This window comes from Ursus arctos, unplaced genomic scaffold, assembly GCF_023065955.2.
Source record: "Ursus arctos isolate Adak ecotype North America unplaced genomic scaffold, UrsArc2.0 scaffold_20, whole genome shotgun sequence".
In the NCBI taxonomy this organism is placed as follows: domain Eukaryota; kingdom Metazoa; phylum Chordata; class Mammalia; order Carnivora; family Ursidae; genus Ursus; species Ursus arctos.
The window spans coordinates 17,677,840-17,702,202 of NW_026622875.1; the positions used below are offsets into that span (position 1 = coordinate 17,677,840).

General features: G+C 33.4%; 1 protein-coding gene across 1 annotated transcript in view; it reads left to right on the top strand.

Moving 5' to 3' along the window:
• Positions 1–24,363, top strand: part of PLOD2 (procollagen-lysine,2-oxoglutarate 5-dioxygenase 2) — a 94,459-nt gene that overhangs the window by 56,688 nt on the left and 13,408 nt on the right. Inside the window, exons 4-11 of the mRNA XM_026497210.4 lie at positions 417–580; positions 3,757–3,869; positions 6,014–6,077; positions 7,307–7,404; positions 14,135–14,236; positions 17,215–17,340; positions 19,008–19,129; positions 22,321–22,425. Of these exons, the coding sequence (XP_026352995.2) occupies positions 417–580; positions 3,757–3,869; positions 6,014–6,077; positions 7,307–7,404; positions 14,135–14,236; positions 17,215–17,340; positions 19,008–19,129; positions 22,321–22,425 (894 nt within the window). The remainder of the gene's footprint in view (positions 1–416; positions 581–3,756; positions 3,870–6,013; positions 6,078–7,306; positions 7,405–14,134; positions 14,237–17,214; positions 17,341–19,007; positions 19,130–22,320; positions 22,426–24,363) is intronic.

The window sequence follows — 24,363 nt, forward strand, 5'->3', positions numbered from 1 at the left end:
ATGAAATCCTCAGAAATTATAATGGATGGGTACAAATTACATTGAAACATTGGGCAGTTATAATGGCAGCTTCTGTCAATGACTATGTCTATATTATTAAGTTATATAGCGAGTTATTGACTTTTTAACCTTTCAACACTGGTTTAGCATTTTGATTTGGGGGGATACTAAAACTAGTACTAAAAATGTTGTCTTTATTTGGACTTCATTTGCCAATGTAATGTAAATATGAATAATTTAGTACAATCCATATAATTTAACTTGAGGGAGAATTGTTAGGAGTATTCTGTAAATAGTTCGTATTAATCTTAGGTTGGATTCTAAATTCTAACTTTATTAGTGACTGTTTCTTGGTTTATGTGCCTAAATTCTGACAAGTGTGTTTTAAAACTTCTTTTTCCCCCTTCATTAAACAGCTTTAATGTCATATTTGCTGGTGGTCCAGAAGAAGTTCTAAAAAAGTTCCAAAAGTCAAACCACAAAGTGGTGTTTGCAGCAGATGGAATTCTGTGGCCAGATAAAAGACTAGCAGACAAGTATCCCATTGTGCACATTGGGAAACGCTACCTGAATTCGGGAGGTGGGTAAGATACCGGCAGAGAAGTTTAATGCTAGTCACAGAAAATTATAAAGATTGATGAAACAACCTTTTTTTTGGTATACGTAACTATAGACGTGAAGCTTTATTTTATTTATTTTTTTTATAATGATTTTTTATTATATTATGTTAGTCACCATACAGTACATCCCCGGACGTGAAGCTTTAAATAACAATTCTCTTCTTATTACTATGAAAAAATTATATCAGTGTAGAATCCATGGTGTGTTTTGTAGTTGACAGAGATTTTCTACATATCATATCATATGATACTCCTAACAAAACTCAGCGGTCTAAATCTTATTATTTACAGACTGTACGTGGGAAAATCCCTGCTCCCCCAATTCAGGTGACTTCTCCTAAAGACATTCAGTTGTTCAAGGAAAAATAACATGGATTTTGGTCTTCTGATTATAGTTGCGTTGAGAATTTTCTGGCTATAGGATAATGGGTTTAGTAAGTTCCCTTACTTAGGAAAAAATGCAAGCTATAGTCACGTGGCTATAAAAAATAGGTATTACTTAATTTTATCTATATTTTAAGTATATCAGAGTAAATGAGTGATTTGTCTTGAAATCACTAGTCAAAAATTTCAGCATTGAGTGTCTGGGTATAAAGTGCTGCATTCGCTTTAATCATGGATTAAAGGAACAAATTATCACATTTTCCCTCTCCCTTCAAAAAATAAAATAAAACTTAACTTTGGACATTATTTTGACTCCAGAATATTTTCCTTAGACTGAGATTAATATAAACATATGACCAGAAGACATAACCAAATAGGATGGGGGACACGTTAGAAAAACAATTTGGGTGGAAGTTGCAAGCCACATTGGGAAAACAAATTTTTGGGGGTGATTTGCATGTACATAACTGATACTGTTCAGTCTAATTCAAGTACGTACTACTTGAGCTAACAGCATTTTTGGATTCTAGGCTCTGCTCAAGCCACTTATGGCAATGAAACCTTTAGCAAGTAATATAGTTTCTCTGAGATGCCTCAATTCCAGCCCTATTTACATGCAATATATTTTAGCAACCCTTCCCCGTAGTTGTACCTCAGAACTTTGCCAGCCCGTTATAAATATTGCGTTTCTGAAACCTTAAATTCCAGTTTGTATTGCCTAGTTTCAGCTCACTCTTTCTCTCCATGTCAGTACAACCACAGTGTATCATTTGGGGGATCTCTTGACCATTTTATTCTTCTCCCAATCTATCTACCGCCTTTAGATTTCACTTCCATATTCAAGTCAGAACCTAGGTTTTCTCAGATTGGTCACTCCAAACTCATCGCCTTAGTCATCTTTTCCTCTTAGATTTACAGTTTATGCGCTGATGAAGCTTCTCCCTGAGATTATTGCCCATTCTTGACATCTCTGTCTGGACCCTCAGCTAGGGATTGGTGGCACTTCTACTCCAAACTGCTAGGTTCTCAGTAACACATGGCCAGCTTTTAACTTATCTGAAGTCCTAGATAGTTTAAAAACCATGTAGCTATGGACCACTGGGAGAAGTTTTATTTTACATTTATTAATTTTTTAAACATGGTATATGTAGTAAAATATCATATATAAATTCATCTAGATGGTGATACATCTAAATTTCAGACAGATAGATACAGTGCTGTGGGAACAGCAGAAGACTAGCAAGTGAGTGCCTTTGTGAGCTAGTTTAGGTAAGGAAAAGGTGCTTTTAAGTGGAAAAGAGATCATATAAGGACATCAAAACATGATTCTTGTGCTTTCTATAGTCATAGTAATTAAAGTGATGCTAGGAAATCTAAATATATTCAATAAAAGTTTATGTAATTTCATGAATGGTATATTGAGAGTTATTTAAGGGACAAGAGTTTTGTTTATGGTTAGATCATTTAGTTTAAAAAATTTATCATGGAAAGAAAACATGTTTCCTAATCAGGAAAATTTCAGAATGTTATAAACTTTATTAGTTTGAAATAATATGGCAGTTTAATAAAAAAATATAAATCATATGAAATAGGAATTTCTTTTCATTTTTGAAGTAGATTTATAAAAAGGATAAAGAAACATAATTTCTGAAAAACAGCAATATAAGCCATTGGAAAATGTCATGTGTCACTACTTGGACGTATTTTTCATCACAGTAGATGGGTCATAGGAATTAAAAATGCACTATTTTTCAGTGTTTTAGGATTTTTTAATTTGATGAAAATTACAAAAATGAGCAACCAGTGATTGGTTTATGCATGTTTTCATTTTGTCTTGTTTTCTCTAGATAACAGTAATATTCCTGGACTTATTTCTTTTCATTCTTTTATTCCTATGAGGAAATTTTAATTTTGAGGGTAAAAAATTAGGTTTTCTTTCAATTCACAGGAGTAACATTGGTCCCTTTTTAAAAGTATTGCATGTCAATGAAACATAGCAGCTTGGTTGCATTTCTGAAATGCAGAGGAAGATTCAAAAAGGGGAAAAATGATCCTGTTGTCCGTGTCTTTTATAGACAACTGTTATTGGCAAATTTAATGCTTATGCTTGAAGGCCAAAGGGAACAATCCAATTTTAGACTTCCTTTCTCCAGACTGTGACACACAAAATCTGGCCAGAAAATGGTTTAGCAGGTACAATAATGACTAGTTCAAGGAAAGGAAAAATTCCCAAAATGTCCTAGATATAGAATTTCTTTGAGATGTTTGCAGTCAGTGACATTTCCAACATTCCTTTGATTTTGTTAGCATCACTGGCACTGACATTAAAACCACGGTAGTAGAGATTTTTTTTTTTCCAGAAACAGTGAATCCTCTCCAAAGGATCCAAGAAAGAGCATTTTAGAAGGTCAGGAAGAAAATTCTTCTGTCTTATTCTGTTCTTTTCCTAGTAACTTTTTCCCTTAGGAGACTTGGAAAACATTATTCCCTCTCTTGTGTCAATTAATTTTGCGAATGTTGTTTATTCGAAAAGAGTCTCTGATTTGTAGTCGGTGGTAAAAACTCACTCTGTCATAGTTTATATATAAAACAAAGGACAGTCAATAACATTTCTTTCATTGTGAGCTGTAAAATTTCCAACCTAAGGGTTAGGCCTACTGGCTTTACAACTCTGTGCAACTGGTCAATGGAATTAATAGACACAAGCTTTGGTCTTAGACTACTAAATTTTCTAATCTCTCTTATATTGCAGGATTTATTGGTTATGCTCCAAATATCAACCAGATAGTTCAACAGTGGAATCTCCAGGATAATGATGATGATCAGCTATTTTACACCAAAATTTACATTGATCCACTGAAGAGGGTATGGAATAGCTCCCATTTTCAATATAACCTCCTTGTTTAAGACAGCTACTGGAGCTCCAGCCATTGCATCCATAGTCTAGGCAGTTAATAGGCAGAATAGTAAATAAAGGGCCATCTCAGTTGTATCAACTCTCTTTAAGTAATCTTTCTAGAAAAAAGAAATTCTCTTACTTTGCTTTGACCCAAACACATTTATGTGGCTATGCACAATATGCAAAGAAAATGTTGGCCTTTATTTCACGCAGAAACATCCTACTGAAAATCTGAGTTCTATTATTAAGGGGGGAATGTAGGGAACAATAGCTGTGTTATTGGCCCTTGAGAGAACATTCCTGAGATTGATTGAAATGAAACTTTGGAGAAAAGTAAAACAAAAGTTCTCTAATTTGAGAGTATTTTTAGTATATTTATGTAATGTAAGTTCATGTTTCATAAATTCACTCTGAGATAGTTTAGAACTGCTATATTCTAAAATGTACTGAATTGTATAATTTGTGGGTGCTGTTATTGGAAACAAGTTTTTTAAAGTATATTTTACAGTGGGTTTGCAACTCTAGCTGTTTCTGTTCCTTAGATAAATATTTCAGTCATCTAAATATTTTCATTAGACATTTAATACTTAAGAAACTTTATTCTTAAAATGTTCATTTTTCTTCATCTCCATTTTTTGCTTTCCCTCTTATGTGCCTGACACAGCAAGTCTGAGGACTTGCTCTTTCATCTGGGAGGAGAAACCTACTGTTGGCATGAGTGCTAGCCAATGCAGCATCATGCTTTCTCACTGTTGAGATCGTAATGTTTTTAGTTGTGTAAATCCTCTTTAAGATTCTTTCAAGCCTCTGGACTCTGGGAAACAAACTGAGGGTTGTGGAGGGGAGGGGTGAGGGGGATGGGATAGCCTAACTGGGTGATGGGTATTAAGGAGGGCATGTGTTGTGTTGAGCACTGGGTGTTATACACAATTAATGAGTCGAACACTACGTCAGAAACTAATGATGTATTATATGTTGGCTAATTGAACTTAATAAAAAAAAGGATTCTCTGGAAGCATAAGATTTTACTGGTTAGCATGTGTCCTAGTCTGTTTGGTTTATCATAACAAAATACCATAGACTGGTTGGCTTAAACAATAGAAATGCATTTCTCACAGTTCTGGAGGCTGCAAGTCCTAGATCAGGGTGCCAGCATGGTTGGTTTCTGGTGAAGACTCTCTGGCTTGTAGACAACAGCCGCCTTCTTCCTGTGTCCTCTCATGCGAAAGAGAGAGAGACACAGACACAAAGACACACACACATACATGCAGAGAACGAGAAAGTATGTGTACAAACTCTGCAGTGTCTCTCCTTATATGGGCATTAATTCTGTCATGAGGACACCACTCTCATGACCTCAGTTTAACCCTAATTACCCCCCAGAGGCCCTGTCTCCAAATACCATCACATTGTGGGCTAGGGCTTCATATGAATTTTGAGGGGACACAAACATTCAATCTCTAACAATATACAAAGTCAATTTGAGGAATATTATTATGACAGAGAAATGTAGCAGAAAAACTGGTGCATTGAGAATCATAAAATTTGTAAAGCAGATTAATCTTTATGATTATGTTGATTAATTACATACCCATTGTAGCAGTCGGATTGGGGATTATGCTGCAATAACAACCCAGCCTCAACAGCATAACACAGCAGAGGCCTGTTTCTCTTGCTACGTGTCCATTGTAGGTCAGCAGAGGGTTTCTGCTTATTGTCATCACTTGGGACCCTGACTGATGGAGCAGCCATCTTAGACCTTAGCAGTTGTGCCAAAGAGAGAGCACACTTGGGGTCTCACACTGGAAGCTCCATGCTCCAGGTTAGAAGCAAAATAATTTCACCTCTGCTAAAAATGAACTGGTTAGAATTTGTCATAAGGTAGGGAAGTGGAAATATTTGGAGAATACCATGAATACTTTGCCATTCCCTTTATCCTTTAATTCAATCAACTATAAAACTACAGTCTTTTTGTCTTTCTGAAGAACAGTGCTATAATAATTTACAAATAGGATCTTTAAATTCTACAAAAGAATAAACTATATTAACATGATAGTGTTGTTTGCATATTTGTTGTCATTTTCAATGGTATCTGTATTCTCATTTTTAGGAAGCTATTAACATCACATTGGATCACAAATGCAAAATTTTCCAGACTTTAAATGGAGCTGTAGGTATGCTTCCTAAATACTGAATTGCTCATGTATACAAATGAACACCTGTGTTTTCAACTGTCTGTCCTTGATCATATCTATTTTGGGGCTATGATTAAGGTTTACTGTATAGATATTATAACTTTCAAAAAATAATGGACTTGAGCTTAGCTTGATATAGTGAAATGCATCTACTTAAAATCATGTCCTAAGACTAGTGCAAAAAAAGATAAGCTTCTAGCTTTAGGTAATTTAGAATTTAGTGTCTCACCATCTGGAGACTGTAGATATATTTTTAAATTAATTATACCTTATTATTACACATTTTTCAGTATAAGTTCTTTATATTGTGAATTACTCAGGAGTATGAATATTAGAGTACTTTACCTAGCTGAAGGTAACTGGTAACCAAGCACATACACTCTGTGTGTGTGTGTGTGTGTGCGCATATGCATGTATGCCTGTGTGTGTTTTCCTAGATAGACATATGTCTTGGCAAAAATATACTAATACATCAATTAATTAATGAATTAAAAATAAAAATACATTAATTCATTAACACATTAATACTTTAAACATTAAAAATACATTGCAATTCAGTCCAATTCTTTAAGGCAGTTCATACCCTAAAAAGTTTCTCAGGATGAAAGCATTTAGTTTGGAGCACTTAGGAAATGTGAGGAAGGGAACTGGAAAACAAGAACAAAAAAACCCAGCTGTTTCTGCTCCCACCTGACTTGTGTATTCCTGGAATTGGCATTAGACCTGATTTTCAAGAACTGGCAATGCTCTCAATGATGGCCGATTGTGGAGACCTTGCTTATGTCTGTCAGTGTTCTATTCGTCATATTTATATTGTTATATTGTTATATTGTTATTACCATCATAATAACTTTGAAAGCCCGGCAAGGATCTCATTTCACAGTTGAATCAATTCAGACAATAATTTAGTCCATCCTGGAACCCATTACTATCAAGACTCCTTGGAGGCAAGATTGCAAAGATGCTTTCCTTCTGCCAGACACCTCATTGGCTTAGCACCTCAGTTCGCTGGTGCCGGGTTGGAGTGATCGAGGTGCTCTCTGATGTAGTGTAGGCAAAATTTGTAAAAGTGTTGTGGCACGTGGAATGGCATTTGTGGGAAATTTTATAACAACCAGAAGATACAGATAAATGTATGCGTATGTATGTGTATATGAAAACACACACATTTTAAATTACTAAAATCTTTTTTTTTCTTTTTAACCCAGATGAAGTTGTTTTGAAATTTGAAAATGGCAAAGCCAGAGCTAAGAATGTATTTTATGAAACATTACCAGTGGCAGTTAATGGAAATGGACCCACTAAGGTGAGTCACAGTGACTTTTCCCTGTTTCTTTATTTCTTGGAGATAGACTTTAGAGCAATATATAGAATGTCATCTTCTCTTCCTCTCCTTCACCTGCCCTTCACCTTCTCCTCCTCCTTTTTTTTTTTTTTTTTTTTTTTTAGTGTCTTTAAGAGGCTCTATTTGGTGCTAGTAATCTACTGGCTTCATCTTTTATACTGTAGATTATGTGGCTTCCTTCAGATTCATCAAACTGGTGATGTTTCCTAAGCAAAGTGATACCTTTCCATTCTGTTTGTAACACATTTCACTTTGTGTTTAATAAGAACAGTGAACGTGAGAATGAGCCATATTTCCCTCATACAGGATGTCCTCTCTGAATAGGAAATGTGCAGGTCTGTAAGTCACCATTTTCTCATGTAACAACTGTTAGGATTGAGGTGTAACTATATGGCTGGAAGATTCTTACACTTACGTGAAGTTTGCTGGGTTATAATTGACAAAGACTTAATGTGGCTAATGAAATTTTGGATGCTTTTCAAATATATATAATTGAGTGTGCTGAAAATGTTATCGACTGAAAAATTCATAGATAAGTTTGATATCTATCTATCTATCTATCTATCTATCATCTATCTATCTCATGAAAACTGCTTAAAGCAGTGTTCTGAGATACTGGGATGCCTAGTTTACTCTAAGTACCTAGAAAAGAGATTAACAGATCTGCACTGTGGGAAGAGACGGTGGGGAGTTGTCATCTGCTGTTTCAGAGGATTGAGTAGTCTGGAATTCCAATAAAAGCTGTATGGATGGGAAGAAATGCAAACGAAAGTCCATACCGACGGCTTTTCCACCATCAAATTGGAAGAAGTAGATTCCTCTTCTCCGCTCGTTAATCTTTCCACCTTGCTTTTTGTCCCATTCCAGCCCTCCTACAAAGCCAGCTTGCTGGGTTCAGTCCTTTCTCTATCTTGGATCAGTTTTCCCTTTCTATTCTCTCATATTCATAAACATTTTAAAGACCCTCTAGTCTTTCACATCTTAAAACAAAACTGAGCCAGCACAAACTAAAATATCCTCCTCAATCCCCTTGCCTTCCAACCTGCCTATTTCCCCCGCCCCCTTTACAGCCACACTCTAAAGTAGAGACAAACTACCTTCCCCTCAGTCCCTCTTCCCACCACCCCAGGAAATGCTCCTGCTGACGTCTGTTGTGACATCCTCTTCAGCCCTGATTTTTACTTTACCCAAAGATAAAGAACCGGCAATGTTTCTTTCTCTTCTACAAAAATTCTTGGTTAATTTGCTTCATTGCTATGTCAGCAAATCCTATCCTAATGTTGATGATTTCCAAGTCCTTGCTCTAGCTCCTGTATCTTCCTTGACCTCCAGGTCTGAACACCCAATTGGTAGATCTAATTGTGTATCATATGAGCCCTGTCACTCAAGACCTTCAGCTCTGCCTCCTCTTTCATCCATTCGGTTAACTGGAAACTAGGTTTTGTTTTGGCTCTATTTGCTTTCCCACTCCCAATCCAAACGCTATTTTTTTCTGACTCCTGTCCATGGGGTTTTGTCTGATTTTCTCAGTGCCAATGACAGCTTTCTTAGTTCATGCCACCTGCACCCTACCACCCCTCACAGTCGCCCACCAGGAGCCTGGGACTAGGGCATTTTGCTGAAGCAGAAAGCCCGGTCATGTCACTCACCTGTGTAACGCCCTCTGTGGACTTCAGGGTGAAGATCCAAATTCTCGACTGGCCTTTAAGGCTCTTTTTAAAATTTCACTCCTGGTTTAATGATCACCAGTCCACCATCCCATCTACTCCCCCACTCCTGACCCTACAATATCCACACAGACATTTCTCATACTCACTCATTCTCTCCCCCTTCCTCTCCCTCAACTCCTACCATGCTGAATTAATTTGAATTTTGCACATTTCGTTTTTCCTCTTTCTACAAGTCTTCTGTGCCTCCATTTCACTCACTCTGGAATCCTCTGCCCCCAATTCCCACTTGCTCTACCCACCTACTAAATCTTCACCTTTTAGGTGTTAGCTTGGTCTTTACTCCTCATGCTTCCTACATGCTTTTATAATATTTGGAACTTCCTCCATCACAGTATGTATTGCCACACTCTGGACAGGGATGGAATTTACTTGTTTTTTGGGTCTCCCTTACTGGACCTTTAGCCTAGGAGTTACAGAAATCATATCTGTCCCATTTACTTTTTTTTCCCCAGGGTCCAGCACATGTCTGGCATATATTAGCCTTTCAAAAAATGTCCAAGTTTAGAAACAATCTAATGACCTAGAATTATTCTTGGGAGTGGTAAGACAGATTATTTTGTGGCAGGACAAAAAAGTCATAAAATTGAGGTGGGTCCTGTAGCTATCCATAAGCAGATAGAGGGACAGATTTGTCTACGAAGCACTTTACAGTATGTGTGTGTGCGTGTGTTTGTGCACAAGCACGCAGGCTCACAGTGTCTGTGTTAGCCCTCTGTCTGAGACCATTAGTGCCAGTTAGGCAAGGGCTTTTGCGCAACCAGACATCTCCTATAACTAAATAGGGTGCTGTTTCTTCTTGGTAATTTTTTTAATCAAATGTAAATTCATTGTTTTAATCTCCTCATTCTTGCCCTTTTTCTAGTATCTTATATTTTCCTAGACAATCATGCACTTTATTCACGTTTTAAAATATATTTCCATAAAGTTGAAACAATGATTATCTTAATTTCCTCTTTATTATGGTTCATTCTCATTACCAATGCTAATTTTGTAATTTTGTGCTTTTTCCTGGATTTTAAAGTTAAGTTTACCTATTGATTGATTTTTTTTGCAAAGAAAAATATTCTGAATTCATTCATTAAAGTTATTGTTTTTATTTTTAAAAAATGTAAATGTCTTGAAAAAGGAGGCTTAGCCCTGAGAATTCAGCTGTTGTGGGTAAGGCCTGATGTTCAGTGATTGCAATGTCATCGCCAGTGCCTTCCCAATTCCCAGGATTGGGAACTGCCTGGAGTTTTACATAGTGACTAATTTAGGACTTCTTGTAAGAAAAGGAGCCCTAATCCTGAGCGCATTTAAAAAGACCTGATCTAGGTCTTCTAGGAAACATTCTCAGTTTGGGCTATCACAGTTTCTGGCATTTCAGGCAGTGTGATGATCCTATTATACTTTCTCTGACATGATCCTGTCTCATCTATTCTTGGGATTCTATTTGGCAGCAAAATGAAGTAAGTTTTTTTTATTATAAAAATTATACTTGTTATTACATAAACATTTGAGTAAAGATTATGTAAATAAGCATTTAATTTATGCTAATACCTTATTTAATAATATTATGTTAAAGTTAGAGCCACATGAATATATCCCATTTTCCCCCGTGTCCAGGCTAGTGGGGAAAGAAAGCAGATTATTCTCTAGATACAAACTTTGGTTTTTTTAGCCATCATGAAAGACAAAAGAATATTCTGTATGAATTTTTTAAGTTAATTTTCCTTATTATTTTATTTAGTAAGGGGCAATTATAATGTCAGTGGCTTTGAACCATAACATTGACCTAACTGATAATATTTAAGTCATTTTTTCATTTAAAAATTATACATAATCTGTAAATAATAAATTGTTTTTAATGTGTTTATGGACCAAAGTTATTAAAGTTAATTAGTTACTTTCTCTAAATTTCATGCTATTAATAAAAATAACTTTTAAATTATAATTAAAAATTAATGATTTTTAAATTGTAAGTGACTTAAAAAATCACTTATAATCCCACTAACCTTTGATGTTGTTTTGTTCATGATTGCTTTCAGTTTTTATGTCCTTTCAGTCTATATCTATGAGCATTATACTTTTCATTTGTTTTCATAATGATGTGTAAACAATTTTGTGTTTTTTAAGTGACATTTTATTTAAAATATGTTATCTACATAATTATTTTCATACGTGGCTAGATACATACAATCTGATACAAATAAGTTTTTAGACAGAAACTGTGATTTCTGGCTGAAGCTTTACTTTTTATGCTTGAAGCTCATTTATTGTTAGTAACACATCATAAGATGCTTACTTTAATACCTAACCTTTTCTTTTAAATATCAGGTAATATATATGTTAAGGTAATCATGAAATTGGTGGTATTTTTGTAGAGGCTAAAATTGAACAGAAGGTCAAATCACCTAATTTGCACATGAAAACAAGCATTTCTGAAACTAATTTGATTTGTAATAAAAATAAGGGTGTTAGTTTTGTACATATTGGCCACTATGACCTTGAATAATTGGATGATTTGGAAGAGAGAGGGAGAGGGAGAGAGAGAGAAAGAGAGAAAGAAAAAAGAAAAGAAAAAGGAAAAGGAAAGATCGGTTGGAAAAGTTTCTCTGCCAATGAAATGACATCATTCCTGGAAAGGGTTTGATAATTGTGCAAGAAGGATCCCGAAAGTACTACCACCTAGTAGCCGGGGACTGCCTGGAACAGCCTAACTACATAAACAGTTTCCTGAACTTTCCAAAGCTGCCAGCATAAATGTCTGCAGATTTTAATGAAGAAAACAGATGTAAATGGAGGGTGGGGGTGATGGATAACTTCTCCCTCTGTAGTGAGAGATCCAAAAGAGAAAAAGTAATTTCCAATCAAAAGTAATGTTTTTAAAATATCTTAATTATCTATGAAAATTAAATTGAGGTAAAAAGTAGAAAGTGGAAAGGTTAAAAATAAAGTCTTAATTCTGAAAACTAAAAGTAATACCTTTTATGCTCTAACCTTTTAAAAGATATTGATCATTTTCATATTCACATAAGGGTTCTAATAGACTGATCAATAATTCATGAGATAAATATTTAATTTTTATGAGATTTCTGAGATGAGGAAAGTGCCAGTCTTTATATATTGTTGGAAATTTTAGATATGGCCAACTATTTGAGGTTTTTTTTTTTTCTTCCTTTAAAAAAAAAACTCTTTCCCCGGATATTTTAAACAAATTATATTTCCCACCAGCCTTTAAAAAAATGTTTTAAAAAATTCCTTTTAGAAATAATGCTTAGTACAGGATCCATTTTCACATGAATCTATTTTCTTCCTTCAAAACCATATTATTGTATAGAATATGAATGATTAATGTTTGCATTTGTAATTTGACAATAGCAATTTCTTATTGTTTTTAATATAGAGGCACATTCAAATGACCACATTGACCTTTGAATTGTCATTAATGAATTTCATAAGTACATATTTCCTGCCTTGTAATTTGTTTCCTGAATTATCATGTAGTTCAAAAGAGACGTGAATGAGTTGCTTTTCCATGTCCTGTGATCGTACTCCACAGATTACACATAGATTTTCCCATTGTAATGAATACTGTACTGTTTCAACAACATTTGTTTCGGTTTTAGTACAATAGAAATATTTGGATGGCATCCCAAATATTTGAGAGGAATCTGGTAAAATGGTACTAGACTAATTACCTCATCTATTCTGTACTGGAAGATCTTTTAGGGTCTTAGGAAGCTAGAAAAATCCAGTTGGCACTTCTATACATTTTTGACCATCATATTTAATATATTGATACTTTTTTCTTTTGAGTTCATCTCACCTTTCTAATGAAAAATTAATGATTATATAAGCATAGTAGTATTTTAGTTTCTTCCTTTGCACAGTAATATAAAATCACAGCTAAACCTAGTTTGCTGCAGCTTCACTATCTGGAGGTGAAATAGTTTTTGAAAAGAAATAAAAGCATAAAAATTTAAAAGCTACAAATGTTCATACCACTACAGGTATTAAAACTGCATAGAAAATTATGCTGATTTATTTAAAAAGTAAATCAGAATTTTCCCCTAAAATGTTTACACTCCAGGAACACTCAAGATTTGTTTGAGGGCTCATATTTTAGTGTTTATGTCTGTCCTCTACCTTCCCTCATTTTCTTCTCCACCCAAAACACACACAAGGGACTCAGATTTTACAGAAGAAATGATTGCCAATGGACGCCTGAGGAGAGGGGGAGATAAATTACAAAGGAGATGCTCTGAGTGATCTGAAAGGGGTGGATGGGGAAACAATATTGTACTTCAGTTTATTGTTAATAGGATTTGTAGGGTGGCAGTAATTAGGACCTTGTTCTACATCTGTTTTAATCTGCAAGCTTTCTTTTCCTGAAGTCAGTGCCCCTGAACCACTGCCCAGAAGCCTAGTTTATAGTAGGTAGCATAGTTTCCTGGAAGAGTTTAGTGTTTTTTGGTGATAAGGTATGTATATATAATACCTGTTTTGTGTGGTGATGGTTGGCAAGAGGTTACCCTGGCACTGCCCCATTCACTGTGGGTGTCTGTACCAGGCCTTTGAACATATTTATCTTATTACTAAATTACTATTCACATGATTGCTCTTATTAGTGGTGTTTTTGCTAAGTCTCATTAGCTCAATTAAAACTCTGTGTTTCATTATTTGACATATTTCTTTTATTTTGTCTCATCTGGTATTATTTCTTACATACTGAAATAAAATGACCTTTGTGATTAATAATCATTTTTTGGCCTTTCTAGACAAAGTTTGCCCTGATTTTATGATTCATTGTCTGGAGAGACCTTAGTTCAGTGTATACCTCTGGGTGCTAAATATTAGTAGAATTATTAAGGAATATACCCAGTGCAGAAAACCTGCTTTGAAGCTAGCTGTTTATAGAATGAAAGCACATTGGCGGGAAAGGCTTACTTTTCTTAATACAGTTTTCCTTCATTTACTAGATTCTCCTGAATTATTTTGGAAACTATGTACCGAATGCATGGACGCAGGATAATGGCTGCACTCTTTGTGATTTGGATACAATTGACTTATCTACAGTGGATGTGAGTGGAATTGACTATGTGTGAAATGTAGAAATAAAAAGCACAGTGTCATGAAATGCAGTGATTTTTTAAAAAAAAAAACAACACGTTATTTTATAGTTTTGGTGATAATGGTAGATAATGGATTTATAAAGCTAGAACATGATGACTCAGAAAATTGCTAGATTTATGTGTTTCTGCACCGTTTTTGAAAGTAAAACTGGCTAGTAGTTGACCCCAATAAAAGGGACTTAGTTGTCAATATTCAATATTGGTATGACTGGATGCTTTTGTTTTAGTCTGCTAACTTAGTCAAAGCGTTGAGGAAAAATGCTAGCGTTTGTATTGACTAGTATTATCTGTGCTTGATTTTCAAATTTGATGATTTTAAAAATAATAAGATTATATAACTAAGGACCTTATTTTAAGTATTTTACATAAAATAACTCAATTAAACTTCACAAAATCTCTTAAGCAGCTAGTACTATTGGTTTTACAAATGAAAGACTGAGGTACATACAAATTAAGTAATTTTGCTTAAGAGCACCCAATTTTTTGAGGCATTGGAGGTAGGATTTGAATTTAGGCAATCTGATTCTAGACCCTGTATTCTTGACCACTGCAGTTTTGCTTCCATGTCATGTACATATTATATGCCAGGCACAGCGCTACTTTTATGTGTATTTCATGGAGAATTGTAGCTGTAGTTTATCTCTTATACCTTGAGGATAAAGGAGCAATTAGAAATAATATTTACCTGTAGAACATTTTGATGCATCCTTCTGTCATCAACCAGAGAATTTTTAGGATATCTTATAGTAACATTTTTCTTCCAAAAAATTGCTCTTGTAACTTGGAAGACTGTTATTATATCTATGAACAGTTGGACTCTAGGGATGATTTTGTCATTAAGGCTGATTCTTTCCTTCATTCATCATACGTTTATTGAGTATTTACAGCATGCCAGAGGTAGAACCAATATAAGCAAAAATAAAATTCCCAGTTATATATCTTGATAACTCCTGGATCCATGCAAATATAAAACACTCTCACTGTAAAGAACCGAAGCTCCTGAATTAAATAGTTTCTATGCTTATCACTGTCTGAAAGGAGGACAAAGAGTAACTTGTGCATATTTAGCAGCTTCTGAATAGAGCCTTACTTTTCTTGAAAATAAGACTTTTTGGCTGGTCTCTCAAATAGCAAACTGAATATTTCCTATCCAGAAAGAGTGCCAGAATATTTTTGAATGAAGCAGCACCATGATGTTTAAAAATTCATCTTGATCTTTTTTGCAGAAAGTAGTGTTGTCCTTTGGAGGAGGGGTTAATGCTTTTATCTGTTTACTCTTCTTTTACGTAAACTTTCTGGTACAAAGACAGAAAAATATTTACTTGAAAATTGTCTAGTTATTATGCAGTAGAGATATGAAAATTAAAATGATGTGGGTAGTTAAGATCTCAGGCCTACCATATTCTTAGATGTGGTCCATAGGCAAGTTTCTTTCTATATAGAGAAAGGGAGGGTTAAATGAGACTTTATACATATATGTGTGTGTGTATATATATATATGTAATATTTTATATGTATGAATTATATATATATGCAGTGCTAAGGTTTCGATCTATGTTAACTGTTGTATTATCAGTAGTATATAAAATGAACTTAGATGGAGAATGAAAAAGTAGCACTTTGAAACCCAGTTCTTTACCTACTAATTATGTGTTCTGAGTTGCTTAATTTCTCTAAATCCCATTTTCCTCATGTGTACACTTGGAATAAAAAGTAACTTCTAAGTTATAATGAAATGGAAATGAAATGTATTATTTCATTTAATAAGGGAGAGTTGTGATCAACTTTTTACTTATTTCCCTTATTAAATTGAGAACTCCTAGAGGGTAAATATTTTGTCTTTGGCTGTTTGTATTTTCTTATTCAGTAATAAATATTTGGGTGAGTGAATACATTGATAAGGAAGTACAACAGTATATAAGGTATACGTCAATGTAAACAAATATTAGGTTATGATCTAGATAACAAAAATGTGTGAGGCATCATGCATGAAAAGATAGGGGAGGAGGTACCTAATTCAGCACTTAACATATATGATACTTATAAAAATCTTTAATGTTAAATTCAGACTTTAAGGCATGTTTTAAAAAGGCACTATAACAAAATCTTTCATATAGTTTTGGTAATAACTCTATTTCATGGTCATTTACTTACGTTTCTTTCTTCCCCAACCATTTGTAAATTTTTCAAGCCAGAAACCTTTCACTCCTTGTCCTAAATGTTGCTCATCACAAGGACTGACAAATATGATGAATATTTCAAAAGTTCTCATGCAATTAATGAAAGATAAACGATCCTCTAAAACCTGCCCGAAAAGGATTTTTAAAAATACATAGAAATAGATTGAACAAGTTAAACTACATTAGTGAAAGAAAATAGTTTTCTTGTATATAATAAGGAAGCAAAATAAAGTAACTGTCCAAAAAAGGAGATTAAAGGAAATACTCAGGATAAAAATAAAGGCTCAAGACCTCCATGATTGCTTTATCTGAGCTACAAATTAAACGATGCACTTCTAAGCCATGGAAACCAAAAGGGAAACACAATTAGCATTCTGACTTCCTGGATGAAGATGACAAAGTAGATTCACATCTGAAGGAGATCTCTTTAAAGACTATCATAAAGGAAGCATTGAATGATAGAGTAGGCAATTTCCTTTATTACATTCATGTAATAAATATGATAGTAAGTTTCCTCCTCAAACTTAAGTCATAATGCCAAGATGTGATTGGGTAAATCACTTTGATGGGGGCCATAGGAATGTATTTTAAGTGTTAGAGAATTGCCATGGGGCAATTGAAATTTAGCAGATTATGTTTAACTGATATTCCTAATATATGTTACGTTGTATTGATTAAGACTTAGATAGAATTTAGAGAACATCCACACTAATAATAATTTGCTTTTATGTTTGCCATAAAACAAAGGTCCATCCAAATGTAACAATAGGAGTTTTTATTGAACAACCAACCCCTTTCTTACCTCGATTTCTGGACATATTGTTGACACTGGATTACCCAAAAGAAGCGCTTAAACTCTTTATTCATAACAAGGTAAGTATTTGAGAAATGAATATTTTATGTGAAAATTGTTTTTGATCTTCTTTGGAACTATTTGCTATTACTTGTTTATGTCTAAAATAACCCATTGAGCTAAATACAGAGCGGAATTTTGGAGGTAATTACTGCCCTGTTTATTTAGGACCTAAGGATTTTAGAGTCTGGAAACTAGTATCACAATATTGGAATGAGCCACATGAAACTTAACTTTGTAGATCCAAATTGGTGAAATATCAGCTATTTTCGTATGGCTCAACTTAATATATGAGTGAAGAAATGTCAAAGGTCCTCATATTCTTTGCTTTTGGGTTAGTTCTAGTACCTTCTTTGATGGAACTGGTCATTAAATTGTTTGCGGCTTAAGCTAATACTGTGATGTCAGAACTTAAAATAGCTTCCAGATATAGTATTGTTTTGATTAATCACAAAATGGCATGCTCTTCCCCAAAGGATTTTGATACCGTCATTTCCTCCAAAAATAAGCAGAACCTCCCCCAAACCTCCCACATATAATCTAAGCTTAAGAACATTTTTCCTTAGTATTTTCCCATTTACTTGTCTCTTTCCTGTTAAATCAATTGACACTTAACATCTTTTAGAAAAACACAACAGCTACGAAGTATGCATTTTCTCTCCTTTGTCCTAATGCTTTTTGTTTAACATTGTTCTTTCTTCCTAATGTACATGTCAGCTTATCATTTGCCTTTTCCAGAGAATATTTTAAATTTGCAGAAAACCACCTAAAATAAGTTTAAAAAGGTGAATCATTGAGCATTTGCTTTGTAAAATGCATTGTAATATATTTATTTACAATGAAGTGTTTCGTTTTTATATATTGTGTTGTTTATTTACGTCTTCCTCCTTTCATAGGACCTCCTTGATGAGAGGGTATTTTGTCTTCTCATTTTTTATATAAAATTAACTCTGCGTAGTTTTTATGCTATAAATAGTTTTAACAAGCTGTGAAAAGCTTTCAAAAATACTTAGAGAAACTCAATACACAAAAAGCTCTGAAATGCTCTAATGTTGGAGACCCATAATCTTATGTAAATTTTAGCACAGTTAATCATAGTAATGACTTTTATGTTCATGATTTTCCTATTATATTTCCTTATCAATAAAGTTTTGTTAAACTTTACCTTCTTTTTGTAAAAGTACAATTTGGTATATGACCCTTCATTTTTCTCTCTGGCTTCAAAGAGTATTATAATACTTATTTTATAAAATATGATTGTATTTATAACTTAGATTAATATCTATTAGGTTTAATAGACATTTTTATGGATATTTTAAAGCACGTGTCTGAGATTCTCAGGCCACAAGCCATTTTTCCTTCAAGTCAGAAACTTTTGTAGCACCCAGGATTTAAATATTTCTTCAAGGACCTGTCTAGGAGTAGATGTTAGAAGAATTTCGTACTATCTTCTATTTAAAAGGTATTGATATGTATCTATTTTAGATTCTTCGTGTGATATTCAGGTAACATTTATATCTAATGTGTGTGATATAGGTTATCATTTCATCTGTAATTGAGGGAATACATGAATTGTGGAATTCACAACTTCGAATAGGATGCCATCCCTGCATATGAATACCTATGAACACTTCAGTCATCCTATTGTCATTTTCGCACTAATTTTCTGTTTTTAAATTTGTTACAGGAAGTTTATCATGAAAAGGACATCAAAGTATTTTTTGATAAAGCTAAACGTGAAATCAGTACTATAAAAATAGTAGGACCAGAAGAAAATCTAAGTCAAGCCGAAGCCAGAAACATGGGAATGTATGTTTTCATCTATTTAAATTAAGTAATTTCTACTAAAGAAATTAAAAGAAAAACAACTTTTCTTCAAAATTAGTATCCTAAACTTGAGCGTCTCAATTCTGTGTGTGTGTGTATGTGTGTGTGTGTGTATGCACATGAACACACACCTCTCCTGTTAGACTATATTTATGTTTGTATGTATTTACATGTAAAGGGCAATGGAAATTATATATATATATAGAGAGAGAGAGAAATGGCTAAGAGTCAACATATTTAATGAAACTATTAATTGAACTGCAGATCAAAATTTTAAAAAATACTCAGAGATGCCTGGCTGGCTCAGTCAGAAGAGCACGTGACTCTTGGATCTCTGGCTCATGAGTTTGAACCTCATGTTGGGAGTAGAGATTACTTAAAATAAGAAATTAAAAAAATACTCAGACAAGTGAATAGTATGACTGATGTAGCAGTGATTTAAATGTTTATTATCTGAAGATTATGTGTGGTGAAAATGTATGTTTCAGATTGTGGGGTGTAAAGGTTATTCCTACTTTCTAGTCACCTACTGGTCTAGATAAAACAAACTATAACCCTCAGAAGAAAGTTTTAGGCCCTTTGTTTAGCCCCTTTAATACTTTAGATTATTACTACTAATAATAAAAACAATCATTTTTCAGTGAATGTTAATTGAATATGCTAGCAGTGAGTTAAGAGCTGCTAAGAAAAAAGGTGAATAAATCATGTGACTTCTCTTCAGGAGGTGTTCTCTGGTGTTGTGGAAGCTCAGGGTTCCTGGGTAGTGCCTGGTGTGGGAATAAAGGCATAGGCAGGAAAACAGGCCCCAGAAAGACAAAACTAACAGTTGAATTTATTCATTGGAGAATACCTTGGATCCACATTTGGAACGTATTTTCTCAATTTTTTTTTTAAATATAGTCTGTTGTGTCTGGCTTCTTTGGCTCATTACAACGTATTCTCATTCACTCATGTCAGTGCAGTTATCATTCCTTTCATCACTGACTAATACTCTGTCATATGAATATACCACAAATGGATTTCTTATTGATAGATCATGTCCAGTTTGGAGCCATTTGAATAAGATTGCTGATGAAGATTCCTTATTAGAAGTATATGTGTGTGTGTGTGCGTGTGTGTACATATTTTGCTTCAGTGTATTTTAGGAAAATAGCCACGATTAGACTAACTAGGGTGTAGGGTTAGAGTAAATGTATGTTTAACTTTATAAGAAACTGCTAAACAGTCCTCTCAACTGTTATACCATTGTACACTCCTGACAGCAAGGTAGTTCACACCTCTCACAGCTCCAGATTTGTCAACAGTTGATATTGCCCATCTTTTTTATTTTAGCTACTTGATCGGGTATCAAAAATATCTTACTGTGATTGTAATTTAATTCCCTGACAAGGAATTTCCTATTTGTGCGTTGATTGGCCATTTGTATGTATTGATTTGTGGAGTATCTATTTAAATCTTTCATGCATTTTTGTTTACATTGGGTCGTCTTTTTTGTTGTTTATTTGCAGGAGTTCATTATATAATCTGTATACAAGGGGTGTGTGTGTGTGTGTGTGTGTGATGTTTTGTGAATATTTGCTCCACTGTGTGGCTTGGTTTTTTACTTTTTTAATCCTGTCTTTTGATGAGAAGAAATTTGAATTTCAATAAATTTCCATTTCTCTTTTTTTTTCTTTTATGCTTTATGCTTTTTGGGTTTATTTTCTATTTAAGAAAACTTTCTTATTCCAATGTCATGAAAACATCCTTTGGAATTTTTCTTTTATAAGCTTTATTGTTCTAGCATTTATGTTTAAGATGTTTCAATCTACAATTCATCCTGAATACATTTTTGTGTTTGGAGTGAAGTAGGAGTCAAATTTTATTCTTTGCAAATGGAATTCCAGTTGTTTCAACACTCCTTTTTATTTTAGGGCTTTTCTTTTCCTATGTACTTGACTTGGCTTTGGCCAAAAATCAATTGACTGAATATTTATGAGTGATTATGAACTCTCTACTCTGTTTCGTTCGTCTTAGATCAATACCACATTTTATTACAAGGGATTTATATTAATCTTGAAATCAAGTAGTGTAATTTCTTCGGTTTTTATTCCAAAATAATTTTGGCTATTTTATTTTCATTTTATTTTATCTATGTATTTAATTGAGGTATAATTCACATATAACATATTAGCTTTAGTTGTACAACATAGTGATTCAATATTTGTATACTTTGTATATTTGTATATTTTGGTGACAGGATCACCAAAATAAGTTTAGTTACCATCTGTCATCATATATAATTACAAAACTTTAAAAAACTTTTCTGTAATTTTTTGCACAATTTCAGCAAAGTTTCCTGTCTGCTGTCCTATATGACAGTTGCTTAGAAACAAATGGGATACATACTGACAATAGTGGAAAGTGATAACTAGGATCAGCCGTGAGGGAGGGGAGCTCAAAAGGAGAGAGCCCCAAGTGTAGAAACCATAATACTTGGAAGCATCTCATGTATAACAAGTAGTTCATAGCTTGTTGTTCCTGATGATAAGGCTACAGACTCTACCAAGAAAAACATACGTCATAGTCCATGACCCCTGATAAGAAACAGGGGAGTACATTTCTTAGAAAGAATTCCACGCAAATCAGGCTTAAAAAGTATTAATACCTAAACAATTATACATTTGTATCTCCAAGATTCACTTAGAACTGAGTTGTTGGATAAGCAAGATTTTGCACGGTGCATGTGTATACGTGTGCAAAAAGCATTTTGATTTGTGAAGAAAAGTTGTTGATAAATACATTGAAATAAATTATATTTCCCTTTCAGAGAGGTCTAAGTACTAAATTCTAAATTGCCATTCTTGCTGGGTATTCTATGCCTTAAACTTTTTAGTGGCTTGAAAACGTATTTCACTTGACCTAAAATTTTTAGTGTTGGTCTCCATATGAATATCTATGTTGATAAACTGACCATTTTGAAATTTAAGATAATATTTATCCCTTTGGATATTGTCTTACTATTTTGATTAGAAAAATATGTTAGAGAAACTTTATTTTATATATATATATATATACATATTTATATATATATACATATTTATATATATACATATATATATATGCTTTATGTTGGCATTTTTTAACGAGCAAGTATTTATTTTATCTAATTCTTATTTCTTTTTCAATGTTAGGGATTCTTGCCGTCAGGATGAAAACTGTGATTATTATTTTAGTATGGATGCAGATGTTGTTTTGACAAATCCAAGGACCTTAAAAATTTTGATTGAACAAAACAGGTACTACATAAGATTCGTTATCAATTTATTTTTAAAATGATAATCATTTTCTGTGTCTTTGTGGACACACTATGCTTACAAATCTGTTTCATGAATTGAGGGAACTTACATGAAGTTATTTTCTAGGCTTATAAACTTCAATTCTGATTAGTTTTCTTTTAAAGGAGTTAAATAGAAAACAACCTGATGAAAATTAGAAGTATTTAATATTAGTTACAATCACAAATGCAATGTTTATCAATTATATTTGACCTATTTTTCTGTTTAAAGCAAAATGAAATTATGACATATCTGTAAAATTTGGAATTTTTAAATTTTCTGTAGAATTTTTAAAGTAGAATTTCATAAAACTTATGACCTAAAAAGTTATTGCAAACAGAGATCTAAGTTCTTAAAATTTGAAAAAAATTTCAGAGATCTGTGATTTTATTTAGTACTGAACTTTGTAATAATTATTACTCGGTAGTACCTGTTTTTATTTAATGGAATTGAAGTGTGAAAAAGACATCATCTATACCAGCTTATAATGATATTAATCATTATTTATTATATTATATTATTGCTACTAGTAGTTTATTAAGCCTCCTACTAATAGCCCAACTTTAATGAATGTTTACTAAGTGCCAGGTATTGTTTTTAAGTATGTTTACATATATTAATGCAATTATTTCTCTTAGCAAATAGTATGGTTAGCAGAGAAATGTTAGAATTACTGTTTTTATTTTGCTGAGTAAAATATATGAGAAATCTGTTATGCTATATTAACCTCCTCTATATGTAATATGATTTGCCAATTTGAGAATTCAGTTATTACTTCAAAATCTAAGACCTCTTAGTATTAATCTGTATATACAGCCCCACTGTATATCTATAAATTGCAAGTAATTTTTCAAAACATATGAATAACATTTTGATCATTAGGCAAAGAAAAGCAGTCTACCTTAGAGATATGGGATAGAATTGCAATTTGTAACTCTTAAAACCTAGTGGAATTCAGTAATATTTTCTTAAATGTGCAATGTTAATTGACTCTTAATTTGATTTAAATTCAATATAATCGAATGTACATTTTTTAGATAATACTTATATGTTTTTATTATATGATACTTTTGCAGGTACTTATTCCTACAGTGAACTATTTAATGAATTCATACTATGTATTTAACACATATCCCCTTTAATGTTAATCTAATGTTTTAAACCTTGTAAAAAATAAAATTCCCTCATAATTAACTCACCTGCCATCTGGGGCCATTGCCCTTCAAGGGCCAGTAAAACTCAGGATATTTCTCCAATTCCATAAATTTCTGTTACTGATCAAAGGTTTAGGTTCATCTGATGCTTATGGTTCTTGCTTCTGTATCTGAGCATGTAGTTTTCATGAAGAATTTACATATACCAAAAATTTTGTGAGATTTAGTAAACTTGACTGAAGGTTAGAGGGACAAGGGATGGTTACATCTTAGGGCATATAGCTTTCCAGCATTTCATCAACTCTCTTTTCTGTCTTTTCCCATCTCTGCTATTTATTGCCTTACTCCAGATTTTACTCCTTCAGTAATATAGTGTAATTCATCATCCCCCAGCTGCTATCCTGATAAAGTAGTTCCCCCTTATCCACAGGGGATACATTCCGAGACCTCCAGTGGATGCCTGAAACCACAGATAATTCCAAACCCTATGTACATTATGTTTCTTTCCTATACTTAACAGACCTGTGATAGAGTTTAATTTATAAATTGCTCACAGTAAGAGATTAACAACAATAATAAAATAGAACAGTTATAACAATATACTGTAATAGAATTTATGTGGATACAGTCTCTCTCTCAAAATATCTTTCTGTTCTGTACTCCCCCTTCTTGTGATGATGTGAGATGATAAAATGCCAATGTGAGGAGATGAAGTGAGGTGAATGACGCAGACAGTGTGACTTAG